The 24,227-nt window shown below is 51.3% G+C and overlaps 5 protein-coding genes and 1 pseudogene across 6 annotated transcripts; 5 read left to right on the forward strand and 1 right to left on the reverse strand.

The window, feature by feature from the left end:
* Positions 1 to 3,072: 3,072 nt before the first annotated feature.
* GCG54_00012249 (uncharacterized protein) lies at positions 3,073 to 3,967 on the forward strand (the record flags this gene model as incomplete). Its single annotated transcript, XM_045412131.1, has 3 exons — positions 3,073 to 3,462; positions 3,539 to 3,601; positions 3,677 to 3,967. The coding sequence occupies 3 exons, from the start codon at positions 3,073 to 3,075 to the stop codon at positions 3,965 to 3,967; spliced, it is 744 nt and encodes a 247-aa protein (XP_045263915.1).
* A 156-nt stretch (positions 3,968 to 4,123) lies between these two features.
* Positions 4,124 to 5,754, reverse strand: GCG54_00012250 (Transmembrane protein; the record flags this gene model as incomplete). The annotated part of the gene is made up of 6 exons (XM_045412132.1): positions 4,124 to 4,705; positions 4,775 to 4,924; positions 4,984 to 5,109; positions 5,162 to 5,450; positions 5,508 to 5,655; positions 5,718 to 5,754. The coding sequence occupies 6 exons, from the start codon at positions 5,752 to 5,754 to the stop codon at positions 4,124 to 4,126; spliced, it is 1,332 nt and encodes a 443-aa protein (XP_045263916.1).
* A 1,412-nt stretch (positions 5,755 to 7,166) lies between these two features.
* Positions 7,167 to 9,112, forward strand: GCG54_00012251 (Cytochrome P450 monooygenase 1; the record flags this gene model as incomplete). Its single annotated transcript, XM_045412133.1, has 6 exons — positions 7,167 to 7,544; positions 7,650 to 7,752; positions 7,808 to 7,876; positions 7,937 to 8,325; positions 8,381 to 8,594; positions 8,649 to 9,112. The coding sequence occupies 6 exons, from the start codon at positions 7,167 to 7,169 to the stop codon at positions 9,110 to 9,112; spliced, it is 1,617 nt and encodes a 538-aa protein (XP_045263917.1).
* A 7,275-nt stretch (positions 9,113 to 16,387) lies between these two features.
* GCG54_00012252 (Mitochondrial distribution and morphology protein 10) lies at positions 16,388 to 17,936 on the forward strand (the record flags this gene model as incomplete). The annotated part of the gene is made up of 2 exons (XM_045412134.1): positions 16,388 to 16,532; positions 16,606 to 17,936. Coding segments are annotated over 2 exons (1,476 nt in total), but the record flags the coding sequence as incomplete, so codon positions are not given.
* Positions 17,937 to 20,592: 2,656 nt separating this feature from the next.
* Positions 20,593 to 21,753, forward strand: GCG54_00012253 (Zinc-regulated transporter 2; the record flags this gene model as incomplete). Its single annotated transcript, XM_045412135.1, has 1 exon — positions 20,593 to 21,753. One exon carries the CDS (start codon positions 20,593 to 20,595, stop codon positions 21,751 to 21,753), a length of 1,161 nt encoding a protein of 386 aa, XP_045263919.1.
* Positions 21,754 to 22,763: 1,010 nt separating this feature from the next.
* Positions 22,764 to 23,518, forward strand: GCG54_00012254 (annotated as a pseudogene). The gene is made up of 3 exons: positions 22,764 to 23,013; positions 23,098 to 23,403; positions 23,466 to 23,518. Coding segments are annotated over exons 1-3 (609 nt in total).
* Positions 23,519 to 24,227: the final 709 nt, after the last annotated feature.

Genomic DNA, 24,227 nt, shown 5'->3' on the forward strand with positions numbered 1-24,227 from the left:
TTAATAAAACCTTAATACTTTAGGAGACTTATTTATATTATTCCTTTTTACTTAAACCTCTAAGTTCTTATAAGAAGTTATTATAGTTTTAAATCCTTATAATAAAGTTATTCTTTATAAAATCTATTTTAACTTAATTAAAATATTTAAAACCCTAAATAAGTTTATAAATAAGAGCTATAGTTAATAAATTTATATTAAAACTATTTAGTTTATTAAAAGTTAAGTAAAGATCTTATATAAAATCCTTAGTATTACTATAGTTAATTTTAATTATTTTATTCTAATTATTATAAACTTTATTTATAGCTAGCTTATTAAACTTCTAAGTATATTCTTTAGTTTTAATAAAAATATAGAAAGCTAAAACTATAATAAAAAAACTATTATTAATTATTTCTTTTAAAAAATTATATTAGATCTTCTCTATAAATAACTATTTAATAAGTATAAAACTTATAAGTATTAGATTATTTAAAAAGTTTAGATCCTTAACTATTACTACTTTATTTTCTTTAAAAACTATATCTCTATTATATCTAATTAATATCTTTTTAACTATTAAGTAGAAGAGTAATCTTATTACTTTAAAAGTATTCTTAAAATTAATCTCTTATAACTTAAAGTTTATAACTTTAATTAACTTAGGAATAATATTATATATTAAATTTCTTAGATTTAGTCCCTTATTAATTACTTTCTATATAGTTACTCTAACTATAAGGTTTATAGTAGAAAAAGGGGGAAGGTTAGTCTAAGATAATCTCCTTCTAATAGAACTAAAAGAAAATAGAGTTAGATTACTAATTAAAGATATATTAATTTATTTAATTAATTTAATAGTTTAAGAGAGATTTAAAAAGTAATTATAAGTAATTATTAGATATTTATTAAGTAATTATTACTATATAACTATAGTAATTATTAAATAATTATTAACTTTAATAACTTAAAAGTTAAAGAGATTTTATAAGTAGAGGATATATATTATAATAGCTATAACCTCTACTTAGAAATATTACTTCTAATAACTTAGTAATCTATTAATTACTTTATAGTAATTATTAAACTATAAGGTTAGAGTCCTAATAGCTATTTAGGAATAACCTTATTATCTAGTAAATAGATTTAAGTATTTAGAAAGCTTATAACCTATATAAAGTAACTTAATTAATTTAGTTATAAGTACTAAGTACGCCTAGTTATAAAGTGGTATAACCGATCCCTTATGTAAAGGCGGGATTTAGGCCGGGGTTCGGGCCTCAGGCCCGGGCCCGGCCGACTACCGTCTCGCACGGGGGATGTGGGGAGTTTTCGAAAAGGGCCCATGCAACGTGATTGGGGTCAGCAGAGAGGCTCACCGAAGGAAAAAAGCTTGGAAGAAGCTTTCAGGTTCTGCAGTAGGGTAGCATGTGCATGGGCCCGCAGACGGGGCCGCGGTCGTCGAAAGGTTGTCAGTGTTTCTCAACTGACGACGACTTTGCGAGTTGGAGCAAAACTCCATTCACGGCTGGCTCATGGAGAGAACACCGAGGAGGCACATGGAGTCGTATGCTTCATCCAGTTGGCTGAGTTGGCTGGGGGCGCTGCTGCAGATGGAGCTGGGGGATCATTCGGAAACTCACGGAAGAGTCATAAATTAAATGGATGATGCGGCAGGACGGTGAGGAGAAGGAGCAGAGAGGAAAAATTTTTCTCATGGCGGACGCAACTCATGTCCTGATGTCGTGGACGGGTTTGAAGCATCATGTGGCCTCTGTCGCCGGCTTTTTCGCTGTCTGCGCTGGAATCCCTTAGGTAAAATGGGGGTAACAAGAATAAGCCTCCAAGCGTTGTCCGGGGGGCTTCTGCCAGCACTGTGTGGGCGAAAGGGGGCCATCCGAGCGCCCTGGTGCTCCTGAGTCGGAGAAAGCACCTCAGATGGAGTCTTGTGTCCCCTCGAATGCAAGCCACCTGGAAATTGCGAGCGCGAAGAGGAGGGGGTAAGCTGGTGTTTTTTGTTGGTTTTTTTCTCTCGCGATCGCATCTTGCAATGGCAACATCAGCCGGTGCTGCACTTACACGTGGGCAGACGCCCTGCCGCCCCCGGCCTCTTCAGTGCGCTCGGAGCGGGGCGGCGCGCAGGCAAACCCTTCCGGATCAGGAAATAAGACCCTACACGCTCACGCGGCCGCCGCCATTTCCGGCGGGTCCTGCGCCCAATACTGAGGTTCGGACGGGCCTTCGGGCGACCCTTATCGGAGTGCGGACTGTGATTCGCGGTCCAGCCGCGCCCGTGTTAAAGGTACGTATAAGAAAGTCTGGGGAAACGGCTGCCCAGGTCCACCGCTGACGGGATCTGATATCGAGAGATAAGATAACCGCGTTTGCTGACATTCTGTTTGGCTCGTGGCGGCTGATGATGCTTTTTTGGGGGGCAGATGGAGCAGGGGGGAGGCGTGAGTTTTATGCAGGGCGTGATTGACGGGTGCACCAGGTGAGGTGCCCAACCCGGGGGCGAGCAGTTGAGATCCACGGCCGCAAGAGTGGATGAGAGACGGTCAGCATGACCATGGATTCACGTGGAAACGTCCGTGTTTGAAAGTTGCAGCAGGCGGTTGGCTGTCTTCCTGACTGCCGCGATCCATGTTCCCCTCAATCTGCCTCTCCCCCTCGCACTCCGAAATCGCCCGGAGCGGTGGACGGGGCTTCGAGCTGCGAGCAACTCTCGCAATGCTGCGATTTCATTAGTAATATTTCCAAGGGGGACGGTGCTCCCGGGGGGCCTCATGACTAGCCTCAACCCAAGTGACCGATTGCCGGAGATAATGTGGACGCCCCGATGTTAGCCGGAGGCCGTTGCGGAGACAGCTCTCAGCTTATCTGCTACCGTGAGACCCACCTCGTCCGTGTGGCATAAGAGACGGCGCTTGCACACCACCATCGTTCAGTCACCGTGGCTCTGCTCATCTCTCTTTCTTGGTTCAACCTGTCGTCAAGTCTTGGAATCTCCTCTTAAAGCTGCTGTACAAACCACTTCCACAACAACAACCCTTCACCAAAGATCACCCAACCCCACCAGCCATCTTCACAATGGGTTCCATGCCAACTCCCCTGCGCGTCGCCATCGTCAAGGCGTACGACCTCGAGGAGCCCAAGCACAGGGGCATGGTCCAGTCCTTCAGCGACAACATCCGCCGCCACGTCCCGGACGCCCTCGTCGACGCATACCAGCCCATGGCAGACATCAGAGACCTCCCTGAGCCTGCCAACTACGACCTCATCATCATCACCGGCGGCTTGAGCAACCTGTGCCAGGCCCCCTCTTGCTACGAGCCCTGGGTCAACGCCGTGCTCGAGTGGATACGCGGGGTCGTCTCGACGCAGCCCATCACCAGGACGAAGCTTATGGGCGTGTGCTGGGGTCACCAGGCTATCGCCACCGCGTTGTCTGGGTCTATTGGCAGCTTCGAGTTCCCAAGAGTGCGTTCACGCCATTCTCCACGTCAAAAACGTAAAGGTAATTATGAACTCGTGACTAACAATGTGTCTGTGACAGGTCGGCGTGGAAGAACTCTCTCTCAACCAAGACGGCCAAGCCCTCTTCGGCAAGAACTCCATCGTAAGTTCATGTCACCACCAACCCGTGAACACCCTCCACACTCGAGCGCGCTAACCCGCACCTCCACCCCTCCAGAAAATCACAAAGTTCCACAAACGCTTCGTCAAGGACGTCCCCGCGGGCTTCAGGCCGCTGGCCCCCGACAACGAGATCCTCTTCGCGGACTCGGGGCTCGTGCTCTCCATGCAGGGCCACCCGGAGATCCAGGGCGAGCTCGCGCGGCAGCTGTTCGACCACGACGTGGCGTACTACCGGCAGACGCTGCCGACGGAGGAGGACCTGCAGCGCTACTTTGCGCAGATGAACGACAGCAAGGAGGACGGCGAGCTCATTTTCAAAAAGGTTGCAGCGTGGGCTGCCTCATGAAGGGCGTCGCGGCGGGAAGAGAAAAGTTCGATTCTAGGCACATGGTTCAAAATAAAAAGCGTTTCTTCTTTTCGGTCATTTGAGGCGAGGTCGTTTAGTGTGAAAAGTCATGGATTAGGTTCTATGACTTGCTCCTGTCGATTCCTGAGAGCGCTATCATCCCAACCGCGTGGAGGACGTTTGCGCCTGAGCTCTGTCCAACGCCTGCGAGAGATCTTCCGTCTTTCTTCTCCTGACATCACCAGCGCCGTACGGGTAGTCACACCCGTCCTCCACCGCCGCCGAAGCCCGCGCCGCATCCTTCCGCCGCTCCGCCACCAGCCACCGCGACGCAGTCACCACGGCAAACACAACATCGACAAAGTTGAGCGCGTCCACCAACGCCTTCCATTTGAACCCGACAGCAGGGACGCGTGTCTCTGCTGTACTTTGCCTCCCGTCCCATACGGGGTCGTCATGCTGGCGTGCCCAGCCGTCGTGGCTGCGCGTCACCAGGACGTGGTGAAGGGGGTGTTGGTCGTTATTCCGTACCACGCTGCCGTCGCTGTGGGAGTCGTCTTTGGTGTCGGTTCGGGCACGGTATGGTTCGTGGGGGTATGCGAAGATGTGCAGGATGGAGACGGCTGCCATCTCGAAGCAGAGGATTGTGTTGGGGATTCCGACGGCCCATGAGGGGTAGGATATTGTGGGGGTGGGTTTAATTGGGCCGTCTTCCTTCATTAGGAAGCTGAAGATGAACTATCAGGGCGGTCAGCGACGATCATTGGGAGGATGTAGCGCGGAGCTGTTTGACGATGTATGACTTACTGTCTGGACGTAAAAGAGAAACACCACCAACTTGATGGCGAGGAACTTCAGCAGAGGTTGGTGGGTCTCGAGCTCCTTTTTGGTCTGCTGGTAGAACTGGAGCAGACACATCATTGCCGTTACCAGCGACAGAATCTCAATGACCATAACCTTTGCATTACAATCAGCGATTGAGCTTTCTGGTATCTTTGCGGAGGATGTCAACGTACCCAGATCTTGGCATGACTAGCACTGTTCGACTCCTCGCAGTACACGTCCGCGGCCTCAGTAATGCACTTGACAAGAGCGCCGAGGAACTTGACGATACAGAATTGAAAGACGCAGAACCAGATAGTCTTACTGAAGTCAGCATGTACCCCCAACCATAGAGAACCTCTCAAGACGCACGTTAAACCACTTCAACCCGTTCACGCTCCGATCTTTCCTGCGCCCGATGTGGACTACCAGGAACCGTATCGGGTGGATCCACGGCTTTGGCTCGACCAGGGAGAACGCCCGCCGCAGCGTAGTAGGATCGGGATGTAAGAGCTGGCATAGCAGCAGGAAGAAGGCCGCGATGACGAGGGACTCGTAGAACTCGTAGATGCTGGCGAGGTAGACATGCTGCTTATAAAACTCGATGCTGAGGGTGCAGGCAATGGTGTAGATTGGGACCATCAAGAGGATGCGGATGATTCTGAGAAGAGAATTGGTGTCAACTGAGAGTTTCCATGCGACTGCGTGGGGATCTTACTGTTTCTGTTCGCTTGGTTTCGTGTAGTGCCTGGCGTGTTGGAAGACCTGCCAGGCTGTGAGGCAGCATGCTACGATAGTTGCGGAGGTTGAGAGGGATAGAAGGAGACCGTGGACGCGGATGCCGCTCGTGAGCTTCTGCTCAACGACTAGAGCGCGGCGCGTTAGGCATGCTCTCTTTGTGAGACAATGTCGTCTATGGGTAACTTACTTGGCACGTTGAGCGGGTGCTCTGTGCACTTCGCCATTCGGAAGTCAACAGCTCGCTGGTTCCACGGAGGAATCCAAATTGCTCTCTTGCCAAACGCAGTTCTCTTCAATTCCAGATGATTTCCACTGCCGCGATTACTGCTTGTCAACGAAAAGATGGTTGTTGTTGTGATGCTGATTTCAATAACGAGTAGAATGTAGACTAGTGATGACTGAGTCTGTTACTTATTCCCTCCTCTCCCCATGCGCGACGTCAAGACAAACTTTCCGACGGCTCCTTGCCGCACTCCGGGATGATCTTAATTGCCGTCCCGTTGACGGGGGTTAGCCGTTACTTAACCAATGGAGCCGAGAGCAGCATTTACCAAGAGTTGTACTGAGACATTGCTCACCGCGAAGGCGGAGGTTTCTCCACTAGGCTGAGTTTCATAGCCACAAGCTCATCAACGCTGGATAAATATGTGCGGGAGGGATGGGGGGTTTTTACAGTTCTGTGCCTGACTCGTTTTGTGCAAATCTGACCTCGTAAATCTAATATGATGACGACCGCAGATGGGTTGGGGGCATGCGCCGCGCCTCAGATCTGCCTTGGCTTGGCGCGTTCGTGCATGCTCTCCACACCGGTGCTTAAATGAACTTCGGAATCCCGACGTTGGGGGCGTTTTAAAATGCGATGGATGGTGTTGAACCCCCGATGTATCACGGTTGAAGCCCCGACATTTCGAGAATGAAAATCCGACGCATGAGAAGCGAAAACCCGACGCGGTTGAAAAGCCGAAATCCATTGGATTTACTTTTTTTCGTACAACGCGGTGATACTTTACAGTCAAAGCATCCAATCGAGTTGACCGATGACGCAGTGTCGTAGGTGATCTCCCGCCGGCAGTTGACTCGGGGCCACAACCCCTTCATCCTTCACCCTCAACCACGACATCTGAGGAGGACTTTCATAGCTCGGAAGCACGCACGTTCCACCAAGGCCGGTGAACCGTCCACATGCCTGATTTGGTCTGCTTTGAGAGGCGTGGCCAATCATCTCGAAGATATTGCTCATGTCAATGCCTGTCATCCGAACTTGGTCTTGCATAGGTGGGGATGTCGCTGCACTGTGGTACAGCTGCTCGCGAGTGGCGCATCACAAACAGGGTCTCACTGTCGACGATGCTACCCACAGAAGCCACCACTAGTTCTACTGCCCGAAATCCGTCTGTTAATGCAGCTTCTGCAGCATATCTCGGAGTGAAAGGCTTCCGTGAGAATGAAGACCATCGCAGTTGTGCATGCCAGCAAGAGGAGAAGTCGACCTTCAGAATGCTTAAAAAAGGAGAGAACCCATCTCAAACACCCAGGCTCTTCTTACTCATCCCTCACATAATCCATTCAACAACCTTCCCACCTTCATCAAATACAGCATCACTCACATCAACACCACCATCAAACATCATCAGAGATGGCATCCTCATCGCCCGTAGCCCATCCGTCCTCGTGGGTAGACACCGCCCTCCCGCTGGGCCTCGAGCTGCAACCGCACGGCTACATCATCACCGCCTTCCTCGTGGTTCTCGTCACATCCGTCGCCTTCAAACTTGCGAAACGGGACAACAGCATCCCCTTCGTCGATCCGCCGACATGGCTCCGCCCCCGGCCGCTGGCACGGATGGATTTCTTGAAGACGGGCATGAGCGTCCTCGACAAGGCGAAGTCCTCGGTTGCGGACAAGCCGTTTAGGGTGTTGTCGGAGAACGGCGATTTGACGGTGTTGCCTCCGCGGTTTGCTCACAGTATTCGGAATGAGGATGATTTGAATTTTAGGGCGTTCATCAAGGCGGTACGTACTTTTCGAGTCGTTATGCATCACACAGCTATTTCAAGATGCGTTGTTGGCTATTGGTTGCTTGTCAAACATTTTGGTAGACTAACGCATGTTGCGTAGGACTTTCACTATGGGATTGCGGGTTTCGAGCCCTTCGGCTTCGTTGACCATGACTCTCAGATCCTGCAAAATGTTGCGAGGAAGCAGCTTACGAAGTACCTCAGTAAGTTCACTTTAACAGTTGAACATGCACTCAAGCTGATAAGACGGACTTTCAGACACAGTAACCGAACCTCTCTCACTCGAAACAGCCTTTGCAGCAAGTCACATCTTTGGCGAGTCTCCGGGTAAGTCACTCCAACCGCAACCCTTCCTCCCCGTCTCTTGATCTAACAACTCCCGGAAAGAATGGCGCTCAATCCCCGCCAAAGACGCGATCCTCGACCTCGTCGCGCGCCTCTCCTCGCGCGTCTTCCTCGGCGACGAGCTCTGCCGTAACGAGGCCTGGCTGCGCGTCACCAAGGACTACACCGTCATCTCCTTCATGGCCGCGATGAAGCTCACCTTCGTGCCCCGGCCGCTGCGGCCCCTGCTGCACTGGTTCCTCCCGGACTGCCGCCTCGTGCGGCAGCACCTGGCGCAGGCGCGCGCGCTCATCAGCGGCGTGATCGAGCAGCGGCGCGCCGCCAAGCACGAGGCCGCGGCCAAGGGGGAGGAGGCGCCGAGCTACAACGACGCCATCGAGTGGGCTGAGATGGAGTGCAAGGGGCAGGCGTACGACGCGGCTGTGTTCCAGGTACGTTTTTGGATTGATCTTGGGTGCTGGATTTTGGACTGATGGGTGCGAAAAGTTGACGCTGAGCTTTGCGGCGATTCATACGACTACGGATCTGTTGGCGCAGACGATGCTATTCCTTGCGAACCAGCCGGAGCTGATCACGCCGCTGCGCGAGGAGGTTGTGCAGGTGTTGAAGGCGGAGGGGTGGAGGAAGACGGCGCTGTATAACATGAAGCTGATGGACAGCGCGCTGAAGGAGACGCAGCGGATGAAGCCGAACTCAATGTGTAAGCTCCTCCCGTTTCATGGTCCCGAAGACAAAGACTGACCATTGTCTTTAGTCCAGATGCGCCGCCTCGCAACCAAGGACATCACCCTCGACGAAGGCATCACGATCCGGCGCGGCGAGCGCCTCGTCGTCGACGCGTCCGCAATGAAAGACCCCAAAATCCACGGCGAGGATGTGGACACGTACGACATGTACCGGTTCCGGCGGATGCGCGAGGAGCCCGGCAAGATGCACAAGGCGCAGCTGGTGACGACGAGCCCCGAGCACCTGGCATTCGGCCACGGGCAGCACGCGTGCCCGGGGCGGTTCTTCGCGTCGAACGAGGTCAAGGTGGCGCTGTGCCATCTGCTGCTCAAGTACGACTGGAAGCTGGCGCCCGGCAACACCGCGGACCCGTTCGTGGTGGGGGTCGCGAGGCAGATCAACCCGAAGACGGTGATTATGTTTCGGAGGAGGAAAGAGGAGTTGGATATTGACTCGTTGGACTTTGCGGTCGAGGGTGGTGAGAGGGAGTAAGATTGCTTGAGGGACGTGCTAAAGAGTTTTCTCTCAGAATGTTCTGTTGTTAACTCAGTTTCCTTGTCTTCATAACCCGGACCACAATATCTGAATCGAGCCTCTGTCATAATAGTAACAGTATTATGCTCTACCGTTGAAGCTACGCAGTTGCAATAGTCGAACCACCATTGTCCACGATTCAAACACGATCCAGAGCGGGTTCATGTAACGTCTCCTGAATCGTGTCTAAAGAGTCCATCAGTGGGCTGGTAGGGCTTTGGAGATCCGCCCGGCTTCCGAGCAAGCATGTCAACGGCCCCGCCGAGTTGCCGTTCAGAGACTTGAACGACTCGATCACTTACCCAATGCGTACAGAACCACTGTTGCGAGCCCAAATCGAAGTTAACACGTGTATGTAGTGAAAGTCGTTTTCATTGCTGGAGAATTCTGAGTGTTGGCTGGTTTCCGTGTCAACAATCTCGCGAAAAGGACCCCACGAAGCTTGCATCGCGGGGTTAGGTAATAGGTAGCCTGACAGGTCTCCAGTCGACGCCGCAGACGCACACTACGGTCGACTGCCGGCCCCCACCCTCCCGAGATCGAAACATGCATGTTTGCTGCCCGACAACTGACAAGTGACGCGATAAGGACCAACAGACCCGTGCAGCAGGCGGGCCACCCGCCAGCCCGCGCGATATCTCTCGCAGTCTCTGCCAAAAGACTCCCAATAAGGGGAAATTGTCATGAGCACCGTTGGTGGCCGAGCGCTGCAAAAACTGGCGCACCGCGCGGGCAACGAGCCAATGACAACCCTGTCCTCCTCAGGCGACTGTGGGCCGCGTCGAGGGCAGCGGGCGCCGTTAATTGGCCCGCATGGGACGGAGTGCGGGGCCGGGGAATGGCTTGGCCGGCAGCCCGGGGTCATCCGCAATCTGGGCTCTCGTTTCCCCCCTCAAACCCCTAAAACGGTAGCTATTAAATTGACAGGGTCGTTTTATGAATTTTCCCGATCTAACTGAATTAGGCACTCAAATGGGTTAGTATAGCCACGCTATAGTAATCCCACTAAAGTCTAATATACCTAAGTTTTTAAGTATAAATACCCTTAGCTAAACACTTAAACCTAAAAAGCCCTACTTAGTTAAATCTTAGCCCTCTAATTAGCTTAGATTAACTAGAGTTTTACTAAGTTATTAAATAATTTAAAAACTCCTCAGATTTAAATAATTTAAGGCCTAATAGTTAGTTTTATTAATTTTAATTAAAAAGCTATTATATTATATAACTTTTAATAGGTATAAAAGAGTATATTAATAACTACTTATAGCTACCTCTAAGTTTATAATCCTAGTAGTAGCTAAATCCACTCTAATAACTATACTAATAATAGTAACTATATTAATAGTATCAAAAAGATATATTACTATAGTAATAGTAGTAATTTTAGCTAGAGGAGCTAACTTTACTATTATAATATAGTAAATACTTACTAATACTAAAAATCTTCCTCTTACTAAGCTAGTAATATATCTTCTTACTACTAGCGTAGTCTCTTAATATTAATCTATTATTATTAATAAAGAGTTTAATAGCTAATAAGAGCCTTAATAGAGGTAGTAAGAGTAGCTACTATACTATAGAGCTTAATAATCTTACTTACTATTTATTTTAGCTTCTAATATATACCTCTACTACTATCTCTACCTACCTAACTTATAGCTAGTATTAGCGTTACTAAAGCCTATAATATAAGCGTAAACCTCTTAGAAGCCTTATAAGCCTCCTATATAGAAGGTATATATTAAGTATTACTTAAGTTAACTATAGGGGGGGCTTTATTATTAGAGGAGTTAGGATTATAGTATTAATACTAAGTGTTTCTCAGAATAATATTTAGGTTAAGCTTAAAGGTAAACTATCTAATCTTAATTAATTTAGGCTAAAGATATTAATAAAAAGTTAATAGCTAATAGACTAAAATACTTATATTGCTCTAATTAAAGTACTAGTAATTATTAATATCTTTAATATAGAGAACCCTACTATTACTACTATATAGTTAATCTAATAGGTTATAGTAGTAAAGTAAACCTTACTACTTCTAAAAAGCACTAATATAAATAGTAAGTAAGCTTTTCTACTACTTAAATATATCTTTAGTAGTATTATATTAATTATAAAGAAGTTTAAGAGCTTAAAAAGAAATATTATAAATAAAGCTATTAATAAGTTTACGCTTTTTTTAGGTAGTATATTATTTATAAACCTTATTACTAAACTTTACTTAATATCACTCTTACTTCTTAATAACTATCTTAAATATTTTAATATATAGAATATATAGATTAGAGAGGTAATAAATAAGATAAGATTTTAACTTATAGTAGCTACCCTTAGTAAGTAATATTATCTTATAGCTATAATTTTAAAGTTAATATATAAAATAGTTAATAAACTCTTTAAGGCGTAAGATATATATTATCTAGAAGTATTTAAAAATATCTAAAAAATTAGTATTAATCTAAATACTATAAGACTATATATACCTAGCTAGTTATAAAACTACTACTTAATATATTACTATGCTTTTTTATATACTTTATATATTAATAAGTAAATATAAGTACTCCACACCTTAATAAAGCTATTAGTATTATAGTTATAATCCTTCTTAGTAAGGGCCTCACTAATACTTTCTAGGTATATAGCTACCTCTACTATAAGTTAAATAGTAATCTTATAACTTTAGGCGTAAAATTAAGGCTTAATAGTATTATTACTAGCGTTAAAGGTAGTAGTAGCTACCTTATTACTCTTAAAAGCTTATAGGCCTACTTATTTTTTCTTAGTATTCAAAATAATATTTTTAAATATATACTATATATAGAGCTATTACTTTAAGAGAGGAAATATATCCCTAGTAGCACGCTTTAAATTAGTATTAAAGTTAGTAATAATAACACTTAAGTTAAGTATAAAGTTCTTAAGGAGAAACTTATATAGTTAGAGTAGTACCTATTAGAAAAATTTAGTAGTTTTAATAGAAATAAAGTAAAAGCTAGTATTAAACGTAATATTAATAGTAGAGAGACTAATAACTTAGAAAAGAGGTATTTAGAATTAATTAATCTACCTTATACTTCTATTAGTAAAAAATTAAAATAATAATAAATAGGGAGGTAGTAGAAGTATATATTACTTACTTTATATATATTATCTATTATTAATAGTTTTAAGTTTCTCCTCAATATCTCTAAGTAGGGCTAATATATCTAAAAAACACTATTAATCTTACTATTATCACTATATCAAACTATATAGTAAAGTATATTATACCTCTTAGTAAGTTTATTAAAGAAGAGCTAGGTTAATAATAATAAGCTATATTTTTCCTACTAGAGGTGGTACTACTAGTTATATATATTTTATAAACTAACCCTATAGCCCTCCTACTTAAGAAGGTTTATAATTATATATAATATTAGGTTATTCACTATAGAGAGCTCCTTAATATACTTAAAGAAGCTTTTTTTTAGGAGGCTACTAGAGGTCTTTATAGCTTACTTAACCTTATTAATAATAAGTTTTTAGAAGGCTAAAACTATATTAAACTAAGCTTAAGGAGTAATAAGGTAGTTATAATACTTAAAGCTATTAAGGACCTCTTATACTTAGATCCTTATAGTAGTAATATATTAAATTTTACTTTTAAACTAATAGTTATATTACTTAATATAGCTTTTTCTCTTTAATATAGTTAAAATATACTTACCCTCTTAATTATATATAATATTATACTAGTTACTATTATTAGAGGTCCTCTTTTTATATATAGTAAAGCCCTTAGTATAGAGAGTAATATAAGTGTATAGCTAGCACTCCTTAAAGGTAGGGGCTTAGATCTAAGTATTAGATATACCCTTAGTCCTAAAAAAATATAGGATATATAAGAAAATTAACGATTTAATATACCTAGAAGATAGGTAGTATAATAGAGGCCTTAGAGTAGTAATCTTAGTTACGTACGTGGGTAGGGGTAGCTTTTTAGCTAAGTCGGCGGCGTTAATATTAATAAGTTGTATTGTGAGAGGGCAGTACTTGGAGGGGTGGATTAATCGTGGCGGCGGTGGCGCGGCAGCCAAATTAGGCTAGCGCGGGCAAATTAACAAAACGACCCCGTCAATTTAACAGTAACCCCCAAAACTGCCCGTTCCCCCCCTTCCCACGCCTTCGAAGGGTCTCGCCTAGTAGTCGCCCGCCGCTCGCAACCAACCTCTCCCCCTTGACAATTTAAACAAGAATCCCCCTTTCCTCTTTTCTTTTCTTTTCTCCCGCGTCATTAGTGGAGCGGCGGTGCTCCTGTCACATCTCGCCCGGCCCCCTCCTCGATCCTTTCTCACAAGCTAGCCACGTCCGTCGCTGGAAGAGGGGAGACACAGATCTATCTGGCTGCGTACCTAGGTAGTGCGAGATCTCTATCTATGGTAGTCCCAGTGGGTTTTCATGTTTCACTGCACGGTCCCCCCCCTCCTGCGCGCGCGCACCGCAGACGGCTATTCGTACCATCATGGCCAACAGCCAACCGCCCGCGACGTCCACCACCACCATCACCATCACCACCAGCGGCCGTGATGCCGCCGCAGCATCGCTCCAGCAGAAGCCGCCCCCGAGGAAGAGGAAGTCGACCCCGCGCTCTCGAGAGGGCTGCTTGACCTGCCGGTAAGCTCCTTTCTGTCGAGTCGCCACACCGCGCCCGCCCACGCGCACGCGCCGTGTACCTTTTTACTTTTTCTCTCATTTCTCTGTGGTGTTTTCCCCCGACAGGCCCGCTGCGGCTGCAACCCCCCTGGATTTTCATCACTTTTTCATGTTTCTGAGTTGCGATGAGCGGGAATTTCGGGCAACGCGACACGTATTTGAGAATGACGGAAAAAGAGAGAAGAGAAGAAAGACATGGAGCGCGCAGACACTTCAGCAATGGCACAGGCTGACTTTGTGACGTTCTCGCGACCAACAGCACGCGGCGTGTGAAATGTGACGAGACCAAGCCAAAGTGCAACAACTGCATCAGACATCAATCGGGCTGCACCTGGCCCGACCCGCCTCGCCGCGGCGGCGCCGGCGCAGCAGCGGCAAACGTGCCCCTGCGACCGGCGGCCGAGCAGCACCTCACCGTCGCCCTGCGCCCGGCCCTCGCCACCTCCGCCGTCAAGCTCACCCAGAAGACGGAGCGCGCCTTCAAGTACTTCCAGACCGAGTCCGCGCGGCAGTTCGCCGGCTACTTCGACAACGACTTCTGGGCCGTCACCGTCCTCCAGCTGGCGCACGCCGAGCCGTGCGTCGCCCAGATCCTCGTCGCCCTCGGCGCCCGCCACGAGGGCTACCGCAACGACGTCGTCGCCAGGCAGCCCGACCCGGACGCCGTCATGCTGTGCCGCCGCGCCGACGAGGAGTACACCAAGGCCCTGCACCTCTTCAAGCGCCACATCCACGCCCGCCAGTGGACCGACCTGCACGTCACCCTCACCTGCGCCGCGCTGTGCATCGCCTTCGACTGGCTGCGCGGCACCGAGGCCGACGCCAACATCCACCTGCAGACGAGCCTCAACACCATGGCCATGTGGCTCTCCGACACGGCCCCGCTCGCGCCCGCCGAGCGCGCCGGCATGACCCCCGTCGACTCCCCCGAGGGCCGCTTCATCCAGAAGGCGCTCAAGCCCATCTTCATCACCATGGCGCTGCACACGCGCTCGCTGCCGTCGCCGCCGACGATCCCCGTGCAGGTCGTCTCCGCCGAGGACGGGCACTTTGGGCCCTTCGCGACGCTGACCGAGGCGCGCGACGGGCTGGTGCTGCTGCTCGCGTACATCTTCCCCGAGTTCATCACGTACTACACGACGGACTTCTACGGCGACACGACGACGATGCAGAAGGACCCGCTCGGCTCGCTGCGGCGGTGGGAGGACGCGCTGAACGAGTACCTCGCGCGGCACCCCGAGGAGTCGGCGGACCCGCGCGCCGACATTCTGCGGCTGTGGCACATTGGCGCGACGCTGCTCTTCCTCGGCGAGAACAACACCACCGAGGGCGAGAACTTCTACGACACGATGGTGCCGCAGTTCGAGTACCAGATCGGCCTCGCGGAGCGGCTGATCGAGACGACGGAGATCCCGCAGTGGAGATTCTCGGTGGACATGGGCGCCATCTCGTGCCTGTACCACACGGCGGTCAAGTGCCGCAACCCGGACATCCGCCGGCGCGCGATCGCGCTGCTGAAGCGGTGGCCGCGCCGGGAGGCCGTGTACGATAGCCTAGCGTGCGCGGCGCTCGCGGAGGAGATTGTCAAGATTGAGGAGGGCGCGCTGCGGGAGGCGGCGGCGGCGGCGGAGGCGGCGGAGGAGGTGGTGGTGCGCAGCGAGGGCGACGTGCCCCGCCACGCGCGGATATCGGGCAAGGTGTGGTCGGAGTGCTACCGGGACGACAGCGGGCAGCGGTATAACGAGTTATGGGTGAGGCGCGAGGGCGAGGCGGAGTGGAGTGAGGAGCCTAGGAGGGTGGTTTGGTGATATCCCACCTCTTTGATGGAACAAGAAAAAAGCAGCATTTTTTGAAGCCTTCTCTTCGGATTTTCTTTGTGGTTAGAGCATATTAGATTAGCATTCAGTAGTCAATAATTGTCGGAACACAGCACGACTTTGACATCACATTCATTGGGCTCATGTGAGTTTTGGGGTGGTATGCTAGCAGCATGGCCGTGAGCGTCCTGGCCACAACGGTCTTATCTGAAGCAGTGCAATAATTACTCCATGATATTATCTTCAAAAATATGTTCAAGCCGGTTATATCAAAGATCCTTCGCATCAATGCTGTATAAAATCTTGGAGTTAACGCCTATAGGTATATTTTAAACCACCCAATAATCTCATTTGAATTGGAAAATAAAAGGAAAATTTAAATCATACAACATTGAAGGATGAACGGAAATGACCAAATTTTACATGAATATGATCAGAATGCACACGAATCTCATTCAAATATGACTTCAGATGAACCAGGCGATTGTGGGCAACGAAATACCCAAACCACGGCCAAACGACTTGAAATGTTCAAGACTCTCGAGGCGGCGTTCGCCGGCGATGTGGATTACATAATCTGCCAATGCCGTCACAAGCCAGCCCCACCATGACAACACTGCGATTGGCAAAGTCAAACAATCACAGCCTTCCAGCTCCTTGGTCTCTTAATCCTCGCATTTCACCCACACAGCACAGCAAATGTCACAGACGCAATAGTACCAAAGAGCACGTTGCTCCGCGAAGCAACACGGCACATTCGCCCACCATGCGCGAGTTCATGAACTACGTCCAGGGTGCCTTTTACGAGGCTACCGGCTGGAACCGCGACAATTCCTACTCGTCGCTCAACTCGACCGCAGATGGTGCGTCCCCGCCAACCTACCCACCACTGCTTTTGAGTGTTCAACCAGGCTGACTTGAGCCCTCAATCTCCAGCTCTCCTCAACTTCCCGACACCGCAAGGCCTGCGCCTCACCCTCTCGTCCCTCGCAACCCCCCACTACGCGACCTCCTACCAGCTCGGCTCCGTGGGCGTCGTCGACGGCTCAATCTCCTACCTCTACTCCTCCGTGCCCCTCCGCGCGAGCCTCACCCCGCAGTCCGATGCGGTTCCCCTGCCGGCGCTCCTCCGCTCCTACCGCCCGCTCGCCGACCTCCCCCGACGCCTGCCCGCAGCGACGCCATACCCGCTCCTCAGCCCCGCCGCCGCATCGCTGCTCTACGGCCGCCTCTACCTGCCCGAGTCGCTCCTCGAAGCCCTCGTCGTCAAGCGCGTGTCCCCCGCGCTGCAGCTCCAGCTCAGCGCCGTCTCGAGCAAGAACCTGCGCAACGGCGGCACGCTTCTGGGCCTGGCGCAGTACGACGTCGGGCGGTACGCGGTGGAAGGCCTGGCCTCGTCCGACGGCGGGCTGCTGGGTTTCAGGGGCGTGTACAACTTTGGCGGGGACGCGGAGGACATACCACCCCCGCCGCCGCCGACGCCGACGACACGGCCTGCGAACGGCAAGCCCGGGGCCGAGGACGCCAAGGAGCGCATCTACGGCCGCTTCAGCGCCGGCGGGGAGATCTACTACGGCACGCTGAACAAGTCGGGCGGCGTCAGCCTCGGCGGGCGCTTCGCGACGCTGCCGGAGCACCGCGGGACGCCGCTCACGGCGACGCTGACGCTGAACCCGCTCATGGGCAACATCAGCGCGAGCTACGCCGTCGTGGCGGGCCGGCACTGCAGCCTGGCGACAAGGATGGACTTTAATGTGTACAGCTACGAGAGCGACTGGTCCGTGGGCATGGAGCTGTGGCGCAAGAACCTGCTGCGTAGTGACCTTGACCAGCAGCAGCAGCATCCCGCGCTTTCGGCGGAAAATTTCCTGAAGAAGGAGCGCAGTTTTCAGGCGAAGATGGAGTGGCGGCTGGACGACCCGCCGCCGGCAGCGTCCGAGGTGAAGCCGAGGCTTGTCGTGGAGGAGAAGCGGAAGGAGAAGCCGAGGGAACGCAGCTTTCAGGCGAAGATGGAGTGGAGACTGGACGATCCTGCGGCGGTGGATGATGGGACGACGACGGCGACGGCAGCGGCACCGGGTGCGGGTGCCGTGGACGACGAGTACACCAGCGTCATCAAGGCGCGGATCGACCAGCACATGAAGATTGGGGTGCTGTGGGAGGGCAGGGTGAAGTCGCTGCTGTTCAGCCTCGGTAGCGCGATTGACCTGCGCAAGCTGGACTCGCCGTTCAGGACTCTGGGCGTGGAAATCCAGTTTTCATCATGAGAGCGGCGTCCACTATGCACGTTGGCACTGGTGAGATGCGACGACGAGATGAGGTTATTGCCCGATACGACGTGAGCTCCGACGCAGCGGTCTCAATACCCGGCGCGGCCTCGGTCTACAAATCCAGCAGTATGGGTCTCTAGGGCGCAAACCGAGGTGACGCCGCTGCAGCAGGCGGCGCGCGGGAGGATATTATGGTTGCATGAACTGGAATGGAAAGGGATACGACGGTCGTCGCCCACGCCGTTCCTCACGACTAGGGGGTGTGCGTATGGTTGGTTGGCTGGCTACGCCCAGAGACCAGGGTCAAAAGTTCCTCATCAGCAGAGTCTCCATACGGTTTGTGCAGCGATATGGAGGGTTCATTTCTTGAGATTCCTCCTTCCATGTCCTCAGCCAAGCCATGCATGGGAGGCCCTTCAGTGGAGGAGGCGGCCGGCTTGGCTAAAGCTTGGTTCGTTGATGGAGCTGACTGCCAAGCTTCCTTGGCGATGAGTTGGTTCTACGACTTGAAGATGGCTTGTTGGTTCAGGATAGAGAGGGCTTGGGCACTGCTGGGGGTTATTGCGTGCATTGGGTGATGCATGCTTGACTGGGTTGACTGTGGTCTTGGATTGCTAAGGCTGCCTCATCAGTCCGGCAGGACCATGTACCTGGCCTGACAAGTGCAAGGAACATTTGCCAAACTGGGCGAATGATATTTTGTGTATAGATAATGTAGACCCGCGTCGAGTCAAAAGCACCACAGCTCCTGAATCGTCCATCGCAACGATAAAGAAAGCACCTAAACATAACATCCCGTAATACTACAAGTCCGCGGAGTGACCGACACAGATGCACTTGATATCTGGTGCGCCGCCATCTCAGCTCTATCCTTCATGCAGCCAGTCAGTAGCAGCATCAAGTCGCAATCAGCAGAGACACCACGCCAGTCAGAGTGTTAAGTCATGAGGGGAGGTAGGTTGTCTGTCGTCGGGCGAGTGACCCGGCCATGACACACACCTTGCGCGGGAAATAATCAGTAGAATGAGGACCTTGATGGTTAAGCTAGTGCGGAGAACCTTGATGGCCAAGCTCTCGGGCCAATCAGAGCGGGCATATTCTGGTTCGAAAAATCTGAATGGCGACGGACGGTGGAGCGGGCGCGGCGGAGCTAGCGCCTGGAAGCAGGGATGAAGCCAGTTTCAAAGCTGACGCTCCTACCACATAGGTGCTGCATAGCTGCACAGCTGCTGCTGGGACTCGTGGAGACTTGAACCGTGTTGTCCAGTTTTTGAGGGGGCCAACGAGGAAGCTGAGGGATGCGCTGATGAAAAGAGAGTTTATCTTATTGTTCTGTTTCCCCTGTTTTCCCACTGAATGTGGTGATAGGGCCGAGGACGTAATTTAGAGCATCAGCAAGAAAAATAAACAATGTCCTGCTGTTTTCGGGCATGCGCTGCAGGGAGCGGTGTCTCGACCAGTGTCTTGGTCTGTTCCATGCGTTTGCGCTGCGCTGCGCTTCGCTTCTCTGCTGATAAGGGAAGCGCGCCTGTGAGGTAACGACCCAGCTGCTAAAGTGGACCTTTCCAACGTCGGGCCATCAAGGTCCTCACTTTTGTGCACGATTTTGCGCGCATGGCAGCGGCGACCTGCGCCGCTGCCGTCTGCCATGGTCAACAGCTCAGCTCCCTGCACCCTTTCCTCTCTCTCTGCCCTTTTTTTCCCGACCACGAGCGACGACATCCCAACCGTCGAAACTCTATCTTGAGACGATTCTTTATTCTTGAGCATTTCAGGAAACATCTCCAAACTGTAAAAAAGCAACTTCGGCTCGTCCTTCCCCCGATACGGCTCCAGTTGTCTGCATCGTCTTCACCTTGTCCACTTTACCCGGGACACACAGAAACGCCTCGGCTGCGTGCACCTTGACGTCGTCTGCGTCTCGTCCGTCTCGCGCGTCCACTCCGACAGAAGAACCACAGTACATAAACCGGACAAGACGACGAAATAAGATCCTGCTCCTGTCCTGCAGGGTGCCGGGTTTCCCGACCTTTTGTGGTTCTCCCGTTCCCTTGTCGAGTCCATTGCCGTTAGCGGGGGGGTGTGTCCGTCCTCTTATGTCCATCTAAACCGACGAACCCCCGCGACCGACGACCATCCGGGTTCTCGACATCTCCCTTTCCACCACCGGCGCCGCACCACCCTCTTGTCTGTCGCCCACCCCGCCCAGGAAAAACCTCGAACACGCCTTCTGCAACCTTTTCGAGGAGGACCCCCTGCTCAAGGCGCATTTTATATACTGCCCAGGTCCGCCCAAGAGCCTCATCTTCTCTTTACCAAGACGCCAAGCTGCAAGCCAAGACACGCGAGGATCCATCACCAAGCACGATCTTCTTCGTCCCTTGCTGCTTCTCACCCCCGCCAACCAGCTCCCCGACAAGCTCAGCATTCTCTGTGTCACCACAAAGTCACGCACCCTGCCGGCACTTGACCCATTCCCCCGGGGACGCACGGTTTGAATATCTTCGGTCTCCCGTCACCCAGGACGCCGTCGTGGTGCAGCTGGAACGCGTGTAACCTTTGAGCCGCCATCGCCTCAAGGGTTTCGACTTGTTCGGACAACCGAAGCATAAGAGAAGACGCTCTGCTTCACAGCACTTCAACAACAACCAACATGAACCCTCTTCAGATTTCTGCGGCGAGGCTTCTCGCCGCCCGCCAGGACGCTGGCTCTGACACCACCGATGCAACCGCCAACGCCTGCGGCGCTGCTGCCGTCGACGTGAGCAACATGCCTCTGCGTATCGCCTCCATCTTCATCATCCTCGTCGCCTCGCTTCTCGGCGGTTTCCTGCCCATCTTCCTCGCCAGGACCACCAGGATGCACGTCCCCAAGATGACCTTCTTCATCTTCAAGTATGTCGGTACCGGTGTCATCATCGCCACTGCCTGGATGCACCTGCTCGCCCCCGGTGTCGAGGCTCTTCACAACGAGTGCTTGGCTCCCAGGCTCGGAGACTACGACTGGGCCTTTGCCATCGGCCTGATGACCGTCATGGTCATGTTCCTGATTGAGATGGTTGCCTCCAACATGACCAGCGGCAGCGCCTTCTCCCACAGCCACGACCACGAGATGAACGGCACTGGTGCTGTCGCTGTCAAGTCCAAGGACCAGGCCACCGACGGTAGCCCCAGCGAGGTTTGCCCCCACGACAACGGCGACGCTGAGAGAGGCAACGGCTTCGTCGACCCCAGAAAGGTGCCCGGACTTCCGGACGACGTCAGCTACCCTCCCGGCGGACGCGACCACCTCGGCCACGCCCGCGATCACGTCGAGGGAGACAGCCACTCCGGTCTCACCGGTCAGCTCACAGCCATCTTCATCCTCGAGTTCGGTGTTGTGTTCCACTCCATTTTCATCGGTCTCGTCCTCGCCACCAGTGATGAACTAGTCGTCCTTCTCATCGTCTTGACCTTCCACCAATTCTTCGAGGGCCTCGGTCTTGGCTCCCGTCTCGCTGTCGCTCAATGGCCCTCGCACGGAAAGTGGTGGCCGCACATCCTCGCCTGCTTGTACGGACTCTCGACCCCGGTCGCCATTGCCGTCGGTCTTGCCGCCAGGCCCAGCAGCGCCGAGACGCAGACTCTCGTTAACGGCATCTTCGACTCTATCAGCGCCGGAATTCTCATGTACACGGGTCTCGTCGAGCTGCTGGCGCACGAGTTCATGTTCAACCCCCAGATGCGCAACTCTCCGCTCAAGATCCAGCTCTTTGCTTTCGGCTGCGTTGCCCTCGGCGCCTGCGTGATGGCCGTCCTGGCCAACTGGGCCTAGGAGCATAACTGGTGGCGGAAGCCGTTGCATTGAATCGAACTGAACTAGACGTTGAAAATGGATAGATATGGGACATGGGATATGTATGGGATTGGGATTGAGAATGATACCTGGGTCTTGTGAGCCTGCTCCGCTGTATGGTTTGAGGGATTCCCGTCGTAGGCATTTTGGATTTTTTGCATGGGCAGGAGTTCTGCATCCTGCCTTCAGGACGTAATAATGATTATTGATTCGAGACTTGATGCATCCGTTCAAATACTTTGCCTGGTGATGTCATGTTGAGTTTTGAATGTGAAGTGGCATTGAAGGTGCCCATCCAGGTCTCAACTATGCAAGAGTAACGTGTAATAACGACAGCGTTAGTGAGAAGGCTCCTAACACCAAATTCGAGTCTCTGGTCTCGACAACGTGAATCTTCAATCTCTCACGCCGGCCCCGAATCTGCAGAACCTACCCCACCTCGAAGCCGCATCCAATTGCGGTTAGCGCATGCCTCTTATCTAATCCACTTCTGATTCGCCGAACCAGCGCTGTCCACGTGATAGCGTGCACAGACCACGAGGGCTTTCCAACCCTGCCCCCGCGAATCGCAATTTTCCAAACCACCAAACTTTTTTCCCGTGATCGCGAAATCGAGCTTGTTGATCCGACCGACTTCATCGCCCAACTTTTTTTCCAAACGCCCAGCGCCGTACCAGTCCCTCCCCCTCCCAACCCATCCCAATCAATACCGCAAAAATGGCCGGTGGTGTTTCTGTCCGCGATGTCGATGTAGGTTCCAACCGCTACCCTTGAAGAAAAGCCCGATTTCCGAACCTCGAAAAAAATTCAACCGTTGCTTCCATCCTTCCGACCGCGATGTGTGTGTTTCAATGACGCCGCGCACGACTGCCACTGCCGCATCTGAAAAGACGGCCGACTACGACTGGCTCCCGACCTGATCCTCTCGCCATGCCTCCTTCGGGGTGTCGCGGAGACGCTGACCACGATGGGGCTTGTTCGAAGAAGTGATGGTTCGGAGGAAGACCTGGTCTTTCGAAGGGGCAGTCTGCGCGGCGAGGAATCTGCGCATCACGGGAAAGAAGGGGGAAGACGGCCAACTACAACACATGAGAGGAACAATGGAGCAGGCGTGAGGGAGTCGAAAGACTTCTGATGACGGAATCATTGCTAATTGGTCCTTTTCCCCGCGACAGGCGCAAAAGTTCATCAACGCCTACGCTGCGTTCCTGAAGCGTCAGGGCAAGCTGCCCATTCCCGGTATGTTCCTGTCCCCTTCCCCTCCGTCTCATCCTCGCATGGAACAACGAAGAGAGACAGCTGGCTAACCACACGTCTTGCCAGGTTGGGTTGACATCGTCAAGACCGGTCCCGCCAAGGAGCTCCCTCCCCAGGACATTGACTGGTTCTACGTGCGCGCCGCCTCCGTCGCCCGCCACATCTACCTCCGCAAGACCGTCGGTGTCGGCCGCCTCCGCAAGGTCCACGGCTCCGCCAAGAACCGCGGTGTCCGCCCCAGCCACCACGTCGACGCCTCCGGCTCCGTCGACCGCAAGATCTGCCAGGCCCTCGAGAAGATTGGCGTCCTTGAGCAGGACGAGGAGAAGGGTGGCCGCCGCATCACCCAGTCCGGCCAGCGTGACTTAGACCGTACGTCTTGCCTCTCATGCCGCATGTATCTTGGCTTCGTTAATACTGACTTGCTTCACCAGGTATCGCCCAGACCACCGCCGAGGCTGAGGAGGATGAGGAGGATGACGAGTAGATTATTCCCCTAGACGAAGTACTGTCGCAATAAAAACACTGGGAAGGGCTTTTGGGCCACGGTTCATGGCTTACGGACAATCAAAAATGGGCAATTTCACTGGCGGGGTTTTAGGCGTCTGAAAATGGATGTTTTCACGATTGAGAAGAGAGTAATGACTTTATTCTACTTGGTTGGAAAATGCCTTTCCTTCCGGATATCCCAAATTCAAGTCCCCCCGCTCGCTTGCCTTTCCATCCTGCATGTCTTGTTGTCTTCTCGGTGTGTTGGTGTTGGTGCTCTTGTCGTGTGGTGTTTGATGCGAATGATACCTCATCTCTGGGCTTGTTGCTCCTGTTCCTGCTGGCCTCTCGGGTTCGTTCGTACTGTCGGCGAGTGAGGCCGTGTTGTTGTCGGCGTCTGCCGCTGACTGATTGCAGTAATTGTGATTCACGTACTGTTCTGTCAAGTCCTGAGGGCCGTCCATTATACCAAGTTCGAGGCGCTTGCCGTGGTCCGTTCCGTTGAATGTAGCCCCAGCTTCGTCGATTATAACTCAACACCACGCTTGCGAGCTGCTTGAACTCATAGGATTTCAATCCATCGCGCCTTCCTGCTTCATTCTTGCACCGAGTCGCCTTACTCGGAGCCGCCTTCGGCGCCTGAGGGTCACCTCCTGCAACCCCACCAAGACATCGCGAGATCAGTTGCTCTCGACCGACCGTTCTCA

Source organism: Colletotrichum gloeosporioides (assembly GCF_011800055.1).
Source record: "Colletotrichum gloeosporioides strain Lc1 chromosome Unknown consensus_49, whole genome shotgun sequence".
Classification (NCBI taxonomy): domain Eukaryota; kingdom Fungi; phylum Ascomycota; class Sordariomycetes; order Glomerellales; family Glomerellaceae; genus Colletotrichum; species Colletotrichum gloeosporioides.